At 33.8% G+C, this 12508-nt stretch overlaps 1 protein-coding gene across 2 annotated transcripts in view; it reads left to right on the plus strand.

The window, feature by feature from the left end:
- The window catches only part of LOC106067728 (sodium- and chloride-dependent GABA transporter ine-like), a 32830-nt gene extending 24194 nt beyond the window's left edge, over positions 1-8636 (plus strand). For both annotated transcript variants that reach the window (XM_056006818.1, XM_056006819.1), the window contains exons 12-14: positions 1603-1703; positions 2939-3109; positions 4028-8636. In XM_056006818.1, coding sequence (XP_055862793.1) covers positions 1603-1703; positions 2939-3109; positions 4028-4186 — 431 coding nt within the window. In that variant the 3' untranslated portion in view covers positions 4187-8636. The remainder of the gene's footprint in view (positions 1-1602; positions 1704-2938; positions 3110-4027) is intronic.
- The last annotated feature ends 3872 nt before the right edge of the window (positions 8637-12508 follow it).

Below are 12508 nucleotides of genomic sequence, written 5' to 3' on the forward strand. Positions count from 1 at the left end.
GACACTGAAGTCCTTCAAAAAGCGGGTCTACAAAGCATCCACACAATCCTGATGCAGTCCAAGCTGCGATGGGCAGAACACAACTGCAGAATGGAAGACCGCCGCATCCCTAAACGACTCTTGTATGGCCAACTAAGCGAAAGAAAGCGCTCACAAGACGGTCAAAGAAAACGCTTCAGGGACACCCTCAAAGCTTCTCTAAAGGCGTTCAGCATAGACCCAGCCACCTGGGAGACAGAAGCACATGACAGAGCATCATGGCGTTGCGCTGTGAAAACTGGCGCAAAGGTTGCTGAGGAAAAGAGAACAACTCTGGCAGAGAATTAAAGCAAGGCCAATGACACAAGCTCCAACTGGAATAACCTGCCCAGTGTGCAGCCGAACATTCCGGGCTCACATAGGTCTCACCAGCCACATGAGGAGGCACAAAACCCCAGTGCAAAGCCCTCAGCCCCCTGGATGATAAAGTGGTAATTATCGAACCACAATGGGCGAACTATATTACCTTCATTGAAATGGATATATTTTAAATTGATAGAATCCAAAGCTAACCAAGCTTGAGAACCATTGCATTCAATTAAGCTTATTTCGTTATCATTCACCCCCTGACTTAAAAAGTGCTTGTGATTGAAAGTAGCTAAATCTAATTATTGTAGATCTCAGTTTTAGGTTTTGTGTTTTATAGCATTTTGTTCTTGTAAATAAGTCTACTTAGTAGTGCTCTAAACTTGGTTCAAATTTGGTGACAAAATGAGTTTAAAAATGTTTAAGAATGGATGGGAAGGTGGGGGGGGGGGGAGAAAATGCAGAGCTGAGGTCTTCTTTATTCTCATTAACAGTATCAATATTACTCAAGTAGGCCTGAAAGAGAAACTTCTCAGTGTATTTCAGTCAGCTCTTCAGTGTTCAGCCAAGTCTCTTAAGTAAGAGAAGATTCTGTCATTGAGAAATAATGGAAGATTCTGTCATTGAGAAATAGTGGAACCTTATATCATCTGCTTTATAGGCAGCTATGTTTTGAGGGAAATGTGTTGGTTAGATGCCTGCCTCTAGGTCTTGAGGGAAATCTGTTGGTTAGATGCCTGCCTCTAGGTTTTGAGGGAAATGTGTTGGTTAGATGCCTACCTCTAGGTCTTGAGGGAAATGTGTTGGTTAGATGCCTGCCTCTAGGTCTTGAGTGAAATGTGTTGGTTAGATGCCTGCCTCTAGGTCTTGAGGGAAATGTGTTGGTTAGATGCCTGCCTCTAGGTCTTGAGGGAAATGTGTTGGTTAGATGCCTGCCTCTAGGTCTTGAGGGAAATGTGTTGGTTAGATGCCTGCCTCTAGGTCTTGAGGGAAATGTGCTGGTTAGATGCCTGCCTCTAGGTCTTGAGGGAAATGTGTTGGTTAGATGCCTGCCTCTAAATCTTGAGGAAAATGTGTTGGTTAGATGCGCCTGCCTCTAGATCTTAAGGGAAATGTTTGGTTAGATGCCTGTCTCTTTTTTTATCTAGCTGAATTTATTAAAAAGACTTGTGTATGTCTTTTTTTTCTTATATGTATGCAATTGTATTCATGCTATTCATTTAAAATGCTGAATAGCTTCATATCTACAATCCTCAGGTGCTCATAGATTAGCTGACAACATTAGGGTTATGACTGGAACAAAGCCTAACATTTTCTTTATCATCTGTTGGTTTGTCTTGTCACCACTACTTATTGGGGTAAGTGCTTGCATTTGGTAATCAGACTATTCTAACTTTTTATAATCAGTTGTTTTAACTTTTCTTTTGGACCCTTTTTTTTTTATTAATGTCTGAATAAATAAAACAGGATTTAAGTACATTTTGATTTACTTGAAATGTGTTATACCTTAGTTTAAAATGTGCCATTACTGCAAGATTTAACAGAGGACTGCTTCAGGTGTTTCAAAATATTAATATCAAATCTAGATTTTTAATCATTAATTTCTGTAATCTTTAATCTTTAAGTATAGGGAGAATACCTTACTATCATTCTGGAAATAACTATCTATCTTAAATTTAAATTAATTTTTTAAAATCAAGTTCCTTTGTCTCTTTGTTAAGTGTTTACTTGTTATAGAAAGCTACATGTCTTAGTTGTTTGCAACAACTTCATTGAATGTAATCTAAAAAGACATCATCTCTTACATTGTTGACTATTCATTCACATGTTTATTGTTTAGGACAGTGAATAAAAGTTTGGCCACATTAACTGTGGGTCTCCCTATCAATTATAATCTTTTATTTGTTTAAAACTTAGTCATTGATTGTTTTGGCAAACATCTGCATGATATATTCATTCACACCAAGGCAAAATATTTTGATATAAACTAAAATCTAAGACTGTGTTATCAAGTGTTTGTTGACAATTTATCAAAAAGAAAATGATACAGATTTGTAACAGCGTTTCCAGTTTCTTCTTCTCTCTTTCTGTGATAAAATGTCTTGTTACAATTTCTTCCTTGCACTCTCTGGACCTATTTGTGAGAGGTTGTTTAGAAAAAGTCATCAGAAAAGTGGAGATCCAATGTTATAAGACTAACAATTTACTGTTCCTATCATGTTTTTTTTTTTAATGCATTTCTAAACCTGGAGTTTTAGTTAAACTAACATAGGTGTGATATTTTCTACCCTAAATTTATTGAAGCTAACTCCATATTCTTTTTTTTTTTAATATATAAAATTATATCATAAAGAATATTATGCAAACTTAATATATTTATTTATCAATATTTCCATTTGTAATTTGATACTCTTAGTTACTATTTCTATAGAAATGTTTCATAGTGTGATGTTGGGTCGCTAGCCCTCCAAAATCAACTTTTTATCCTCTAAACAGGGCAGAGCTGCTCATTACTTTGCCTGTGATTTGTTTTATATAGAAAGAAATGTGTAAGAACTGGTCATCATTATAAGTTTTATTGTTTGTTTCACAGGGTATATGGATATTCAGTATGATTCAGTATCAGTCACTGTCTATAGCAAACTATACATATCCAGACTGGGCTACTGGCCTTGGATGGATTATTGCTCTGTTATCTGTGCTTTGCATTCCTGCTGGAATGGCTCATGCAGTTTATTCTGCCAAGGGAACCAATCTAATACAGGTATTACCAAGTCCTTTTGTTTTCCTTCTTGGTTGTATGTGATCAGAAATACATTTGGATGTTCTAGTCACTGTATGTTTTATTTTTGTGTATTTCCTTATGAAGTAGTAAGACTGCCAACGTTGTAGAGAAGCTGGTTGTTGAGAAAATAGCCTGGGTTCAAATCTGGTGTATTCTGAAATTGTAACTTTTTGGTTCGAAGATGCTCCTGGATTCATTTAGCCTTATTTAATAATGCTTTTTATTACCAGGATTTGTTTTTTTTGCCTATGTTTACATATGTGTTAGAAACCAGTCCTAACCAGCCTATGTTTACATGTGTTAGAAACCAGTCCTAACCAGCCTATGTTTACATCTGTGTTAGAAACCAGTCCTAACCAGCCTATGTTTACATCTGTGTTAGAAACCAGTCCTAACCAGCCTATGTTGATTTTCAAAGAAATTGCAGTCAAGCTATTATATGACAGAGGTTGCTAGTTTATAAGACTAAAATTGAAAGCAGTTACTCTTAGCCTAGAGTAAACATATATTTTAAAAATGGAGAGTAGTTTGTATGTAAGGAATCTTATTGTAAGTATACTAAATGTTCTCTAGGATGTAGTTAGATTTTAAGTGGAAGGACCTTTTGATATATTGTAAGAATACTAAACATTCTCTAGGGTGTAGTTAGATGGTATGTGTGGGAACCTTTTGAAACATTGTAAGTAGGCTATATTAAAATTTCTCTAGGATGTAGTTAGATTGTAAGTGGGAGGACCATTTGATACATTGTAAGTGTACTAAATGTTCTCTAGGATGTAGTTAGATTCTATGTGGGAAAAATTCTGTTTGTTTTTGCTTTGTTGACTGTATCTAGGGGGACATGACAATAATGGCTATTGCTTTGAACACAATTTTTTTTTTCCATTTCTATTTCAGAAATTTATCAACAGCTTCCATTCCAAAGTGGAGATGGAAACAGGCAACCCCATCAATGAGAAATCTGAGGATGATCTTGTCTTGACCAAAGTCACCACTGGTCAGTTTGCTGACCAGGCAGATCCACCAATTAAATCAAAAGACTGCATTCGAATGTAATGGAAATAACTAACGGTAGTGAGCATGTTGCATAACTGGAACAAAATCGATTTTCTCTGAGTGATCACTTAGTTCAATGGGACCTCTCCCTGTGATGGCCTCTGCTATGAGTTAGTTTGAGGACACTCTTCAGCCCATTGTAAAGAGTTTTTTTCTTCTTAATACTGTTGGTTTATCTGGATATAGTTGTTAGTATCTAGCTTGAAGCAAGTCAGATTATGGTCATTGTGTGTGAATGTTTCCTTTTTTTTTTTTTGAGATATTTTAAAAAGTTCATCTTTGATTTTCATGTGAATATTTCTGTTTTGATTTAAAAGGATGTTTAAAAAAACAATTTAGTCCTCAAAATATACAACTATATAAAATATCAGCTATAGAATCAGATGTTTGAAAACTTTAAACAACATAATGACATGGCTGCTATAACCTGGAGTTAATCTTTCAAAAATATGTACCAATTGTCCTTCTTCAGTCACTTGTACTATGCAATATAGGAAATGTGTATTTTATACAAACTAAAAAGCAACAGTCATAATTCTACGCCTGAAAATCACATTCTTTTAAAATAAGAGAACAGAATAAAGCCCTATTTAGATATATTGATTCAAACTATTTCTTTGTGATCAGTATTATTTGGATGAATAGTTTTCAACCAAAAAGTGTTGTTTTTTTATTTTTCCAACCAAAATATTTATATCACTTTTTTTAAAAACTTACTTTATTATACAATAAACATTCTTGTTCTTGATTATTAATACTGATATATTCAAACAACAATTTAATATTTTTATACATATTTAGAACAATTTGTTAAAATCTATATTTTAAAATCTATATATTTTTTCCCTGAACTTCAAAGTAAATTTTGAACATTATATTTGTGAAATTCCATACTCAAACTAGTCAGTTGGTGAGGAATATCAAGATAGTTCTCACATTGATCATGTAATTGGTCATATAATTCTTTTGGGTCAAACATCACTATATTATTTCCTGGGTCAGATTCAAGCATAATTACGGTTGATGGTGACGAAATTGTTTTAGATGTATTTTTTTTTCTTTTAAGAACTGTTTGAATTGATAAAATACTGGCTGCACTAATAGTAAGAGGGACTCTTATTCTTTTGAATCACAAATGGAAACTTGAAAGCAAATGCTGATGAGCACAAAGTTTTGAATGAGAATGAAAATGTTAATTCGTATTGTTTAAGATCTAATCAAAGTTTGTTTATTCTCTTTAAAATGTTTTTTTAAATGAAATTTTTGTTCTTCTTGTTTTGAATTTTGATAATTATCTTACCTTATATAATACAGACGTTACTTAAAAAAAGATGATTACATCCTATGCGTCATGCATTTAGTCATGCATATTAACCAATGACCTAAATTCTGCTAAATCACTGGTTTTCCTGACTAGCTCAGGCAACCCATTCCATGCCCTTATAGCACTAGGGAAGAACAAGTATTTGTACAAATTTTCCTAGCATATGGAATGAGGAATGTGCCTTTGAAAGGAGCATGTCTCTGATTGGCTACACTACTGAGGATGTTTGACTTGAAATCCTTATGAAAACTATCTTTTTTTTTTTAAGTTCTAGATTTAACACATAAGTTTTGTATACTGAACTCCTAAAGACATTAGGGAAACCTTCTCCTGGATACAGGCTTAAGTAGCTATACAAAATAAAAAGGAGAAATCATTTTAACCTTCCATTATGTTTTTATCTGACTAATATTTAAAATTATATTTTATTTTGATCACAAGTTCAACATTTTATTGAGTTGTATATAATATATATATATACTTTGAACATTTCATAGCCATATTATTCAGAATTTTTAACAAGTCAATCTTCTTTTTTCAACTTTTATTGTTTAATATTTGGTGTTGTGATCAAGCCATTGATAAAGAAGTCATTTTTTTTATTGCACAAAAAAAAAAAAAATTTTAAAAAGATTATTGGCTGTGAATTCATCTTATAATCAATGTCATTGATTTCTCTTTAGCCAGTGGGTGGTTCCCTCACTAAACAGTTAAGAGTATATGTTGCCAGGTAGTATAAAACAAAATATGTAAAGGACCAAAAGCCATCCAAGTTCATTTTTGATGCATGTAAGATACAAGTGTAGAATGAACTTTAATTATTTCAATACTACTAGGAGAGCTGTGAACATTTTTTTGTCTCCGTGTTGTTGAGGTCATATCAAATAAAAGTGAAACACTTGTGTCCTTTCTCTGTTTTGATTGAATTTCTAACTATTTTCACCTTTTTATGTTGACTTTTGAGTTTTTTAAATTCATTTGATAAAAGTGAAAAATGTTTTTGTTAAAAAAATCAATCAGCTTTATGTTTATTAAGTTGTGCTCCAGGGTCACTTTTGAGTAAAAGTAGTACTTTTATTTATGGAATTGCATTAAAGTTTTATGTTCAATTTTTTTTTAGATTCTGTACAAAACCAAAATGATACTGATATAAATACATTTGATGTGTAAAATGCTTAATAAAATATTGAACAATGTATGTTTTATTACTGTTGACATTTGACTAAATGACTGTCATGTTGATCTAGCAATCAAAGAACCAGTATTCCATCCCATCAGCCACCTCCCAACTTAATGCAGGTCTGTGAAGCAATGACTATTTAAACTATCACCTCACTCCATCTGGCCTCATCTCTGGTGGTAGAATACAATTAGTCTAATTATGGCAAGGAGTGTTCAATGATGATTAACTAAAAATATTTAAATGGTTCCAATGTTGTCATTGTTAAATTTTGCATTCACTTCTTTTTTTCAGATAAATATTAGTTTCATGTTTTCTAAGTCTTTTTTTCTACTGGAAACCTCTCCTAGGTTTATTAAGGGTTTTAATTCAAAGATTTTTAAAATTTAGTATTGATTCAAATTGATGTTTATCTTGATGAGGATAAAACTAATTTTCTATTTTTGTTTAAAATAAAAGTAGAGTGTGACAATTGGTTTACCCATTTGGTCGTATCAAATATAAAATACTGTGAAAATTGGTTAACCCGATTTGTTAAAAAGTTTAACAGAGTTTAACAGAGATACCATTAGGTACTTTTTGTCTATTTTGAGGGCCCTCCAGTTGTGCCATGATCTATGGAACAATTATGCCATGTTTTATTAAGATTGGTCTAGTGGTTTTGATTTCTATTCAGGACATACATGGATATGCCTTACTTTCTGATATATATATATATATATATATATATATATATATATATATATATATATATATATATATATATATATATATATATATATATATATATATAAAAGACTGTTGTTGATGTAAGGGTAAGGTGTGTACATGATTTGAGTATGACAGTAAGTCTTAATGTTGCATATCATGTTGACTAATCACCTGGTCTGTGATGTTTTCATTAGAATACGGGCACATTTTTGTTGTCATGAAAATAATTGTTTAAGCTAAACTGCCAGCACATTTTGATGATTCTTTCATCAGAAAAGTGTTAAGATTAGTGCATGGAAAGAATAAGGAAGGGGTGGAATGATAACTTTATCACAAGTGTGTGAAATTCTGTTCAATTATAACCACTATTATCTTAACTACATACAAATAAATGGAAGACAAAAAAAAAAGTATAGGACAATTTAGAACAGATAAAAAGTATGTTAATGAATAACACTAAAACATTTTTTTTTTAGTAAATAGTTTAAAACTAGTTGATCTTTATTAATTTTTTTTAGATATATCGGGAATCTTAAAAAAGATTCTAGACTGATTTTTGTGCAAATGAAGAAAAAAAAACAACCCAACTCTTAAACATTCTGAGCTGTCTGCAAAAAAGAAAAAAAGTTGTTCTTATTTCTTTGTCAGCATTCTATAAGGTAAATCATTTTAGCCCACCCCCCCTCCCTTCCTTCTTTCCTCATACTATCTCTGCCACTTTTTTTTTTATTCTCACACTATGTACGAGTTTATTTTTATTTTGTTACAAGTGTATTTGTATATATCTTGTAGATGTTACATTATCTACTTACATTCACCACTTCACTCCTACTTTGTACATCTGTAGTGCAAATTTGTAATATTTCATTTTTATGGCTGAATCAGCTTCCACATCACATTTATCCCCATCTTCATTTCATTATCCTTCAGACCTGTGTTCCACTTTTTTTTCTTTTTTTTTAATGTTGCTAGTAATAAGTGTTCTCAAAAATCAAATAAATAAAAGCACATCTAAAATTCTACCTGATGGGACCTTAGCTGGTTCATAAGTTTGTGGTTTTTTTTTTACATTTGGAGTTAAAGGATTTGTATTTTTATTCTGTTAATGCTTTTTTCTTTTTAAAATAGAAACATGGTTAAGTGAAAGCTATTTCTTCTAATTATTGCTAAGATATTGCTAGAAATAGATAATAAATGTAATAATATACAAATAAACATTTTGACTTTTTTTTAAATGCATGTTTTATTCAGTCATTCATTTTTGTGTAACTGCCTTTAATTTTATTCAAGAACTTAATTTAAAAAAAAATTAATGTTATGTAATAAAGTTTACAAAATGTAGACTTGAGAGATACAAAAACAAAAGAGAAACCAGGAATAAATACAAAATGTCATGAAACAAAGTTGGCTTAGCTATAGAATGTCTAAGTAAGCAGCTGGTTTAGCTACAGAATGTCTAAATTAAATAAGCATCAGTCTGTTAGCACTTCTGCCATTTGTTTTCTACTTCTAAACTTTGTCTGTTGACTTGGCACCCTAATAGAACTATCAAAAGTGTATTTTAGAAATGATAATGTAATCCTCTATTAAAATTTAAACACCATTAAATGTATCGCCTCCACCCCCTTTATTATTAAAATAAGAATATTTCATCTAGGTTTTGAATAATGCTTAGGTTTAAAATGTTTTTCTTTTTAAAGAACATACTGTTAGGAACTGCTCTGTCTTCTTTACAACAAATTAGAAACTGTTTTTTTTTAAGTGATGGACTTTGCAAATTCAGTGGGCAAAGAATATTCAAGCCACAATTTTGTTTTGTCTAAAGCAGGGGTTGGCAACCGTTTTTTTATGGAGGGCCGCACACAACTTTTTATGTACCTGTACAGAATACATTTTAATAAACCATATTTTTTTTTGCACTTTTTCAGCGCAGTAGAATCAATTACTTTTTTTTTTAGCTTGAAGCACATAAGTATTAGTTTGCATCAAATTAGGAAGTGCGGTGGCTGAGTGGTAAAGCACTTGGCTTCCAAACCGAGGGTCCCGGGTTCAAAGACTGGGATTTTTAATTTTGGAATTTTTGGGCGCCTCTGAGTCCACCCAGCTCTAATGGATACTAGACATTAGTTGGGGAAAAGTAAAGGCGGTTGGTCGTTGTGCTGGCCACATGTCACCCTCGTTAACCGTAGGCCACAGAAACAGATGACATTTACATCATCTGTTCTATAGACCACAAGGTCTGAAAGGGAAATTTACTTTTGCTTCAAATTATAAATTGCAGATGTTCCTTCAAAACCTCTCACAATAGTACTCTTCTTGTTTTTCTAAAGCCCCCATATCTCCATTGCATTTCTTCATATTTTTGTGTTTGTTCTATTTGACTGGATTGGAAGAAGTTCTCCATATACAAACTATCAAAAAGCATGACTACAGCCAGGTTATATGTATGCAAAAAGATAGTCAAATTGACTACAACAATGGTTATCACCACACTGCTTATTACATGATCCTTAGCATATTTTGTCTGATAATGTATTCACTTATGTCACTGCTTGACCACACTTTCTGTTACTTAATTTTGGGAATGTCAAGTTTGACACATGGTGCTACTCTAAAGTAAACAGGCTCAAACACAACTTCAATTGATTAATTAGAGCAAGAAACTTTAATTGAAACTCAAAAAAGACAGTACATAGCAGTAGAAATAATGTTTTGAGGATAATGTTTAGAGGGGTATTATAAAGTTATCTATGAATTCACTTCAAGTAATATACATTTGTAAAGCTACTGTCAAAATGGACACTTTCAATAGGATCAATTTGTTTTACAGTATTCTTTTTTTTTTTTAAAATAAGCATCATAATGAAGAAAGTTTTGATCATGAAAATAGATTTATCTAAATAGGAAAACAACTCCTAGTAAGATAAGTCTGCTGCGCTTAATGTTAACTGATAAATGGTAAAGATATAATCATAAACATTGAAAATAGTTGTCAAACTACTTATTTAATATCAAATGTCTGTGTAAATATCTACATGTTAAAGTTTCAAGTATAAAAAGAATCATCTCTATTAATGAACATCTAGTTTCAATCGAATAGACACAAAGAAGCTGAAACTCAAAATAAAATGGTGTGCAGGAGAGCTCAATGAAAAAGGACTATGGATAAATGAATAATTGTATGTCTTCACCAAGATGTTAAGAAGCAATGAGCTCTAGTCATTAGGCTTTGAGTTTTCTGAGACAAGTAAAGAGAAAAGAAAGACACAACCTGGAATAACGAACACCCAATAACACTTGCACATTTCAAACAAGATGATGGTGATAAGTAGGCAAACCCAAAACACTGTGTCCACACAAGTAAATGCGCAGGAGGCCACATCTGAGAGATCAGAATGATGGTTTCCTGTAAGAGTGACACTCTCTTCACTTTCATTGGTGACAATGCAGTGGGCACCAGATGTTGACACCATTATACTGTCATGGTGGCCATCTTGAGTGGAGGACAACTCTCCTAGCTCAGACCAACTGGAGTCTGCTAAAGTTTTCTGGACAATGATATCAGCCTGCAAGGTCAGCCCTGAGATGTCTAAATGTGTACTTCTGGTAACTGTCTTATTGTTCCTGGCCCCAGAGTTCACGCTGATTCTTTCATCTAGCTTCACTGAGCCAGCCTTCTTGTATTTTCTGTGGGAAGGATTCAGCTGAACACTAAAATCTAAATTCTCCTGCTCATTATTCTGATGAACCTTTGCAGAAACCACTTCATACTGTGTTACTAACATGTCACTATGATTGTCAAGATGCCTGGAGGATTCATTCAATAGAGATGACTCAGAACTTTCGTCAGCAGAAATAACTCTCTTGAGTTCACTGCTAACATCAGATTTAGCTTTCTGAACTGTCATCTGATTACCCCCAATAGATGTGGAACTGCTGTCATCACTATCAATTCCAGTGTAGAGTTCATCCGCGTAGAGATGTTTGACTGGACTGTTCAAATCTCCTTCAAGTACAACCAGATCTAAAGCATTCTGGACGCCATGATATTTGACATCAGAAACTGCAGTTTTCATTGAAAATGTACCATGTTCTTCAACTGTGTCTGGAAGAGAGGTCAATGCCAAGCCTATCTTGACAGACTCCTTGCAGACATTAAGATGAAGGTTGATATCTGAAAGGTGAACACTGGAGTCTAAGTGGGAGCTGGACTTTGAAAGACTTTTTTCATTCGCTTCACTGCTCAAGTGGTCAAAAGCAGCCATGTTCTCAAATACTGGTCTGATATCTTCATTGGTGTCCACTTCATCCCCAGCTACATCAGCTCCTTTGGCCTCAGAGTTCATCAAAGAATCAATTTCCTCTGCTGCATTCTCAGTACTTTGGAAATCTCTAATGTCTTCATTTGTGTCTCCTACGTCACTATTCCCATCATCTATCTTGATCTCAGGCAGGTCAGAATCATAGTTGTAAGCTTCTGATGGAACATCCTCTGCTAGCCACAATTTCCCAGGGTGGCATATGCTCATCTGCTGAGCTTCATCATCTCCTGTCTCAGCTTGAAATCCTGAGTTGACTAAACCAGACCACGGTACAAGCTTTCCTTCTTGCCCACTGCTGCTCTTATCTTCCTGAACGTGAAGCTTTAGCTTGATACAGTCTAAACCTATCTGTTCTTTTTGTTTCGGTTCTAAAAGCATGCCTTCTTCTGACAGCTCCACTAAAGATTGATCTCGTTCTTTACTACTCTGCAACATGCCTCTCTGACTGGCCTCTATCTCACCAGCCTGGTGTTGATGGGCAACATCACCAACTGATCTACTGTAGCTCAAGTCCAGGGCCAAGTGCTGCTCTGCAGGAGCAAGGGAGGCATCCTGCTCCACACCATCAACTTTCATGTGAACATTGAGAGAGTCAGCTAGAATGTTCATCTCAAGGTGAAGGTTAGTGGCCGATTTCTTTTTAGCATCAGTTTTGGAGACAGATAAGCAAACACTTAGGTCTTGGTGATGTTCCAGGCTGTGTGAAGAGAGGGCCCTTGGAGGTATAGTGACATCCTGACTCAGGTGGTCAATGCCAACAATATTTTGACTTGTCTCCCGGTCTC

The sequence above is a fragment of the Biomphalaria glabrata genome, chromosome 12, assembly GCF_947242115.1.
Source record: "Biomphalaria glabrata chromosome 12, xgBioGlab47.1, whole genome shotgun sequence".
Classification (NCBI taxonomy): Eukaryota; Metazoa; Mollusca; class Gastropoda; family Planorbidae; genus Biomphalaria; species Biomphalaria glabrata.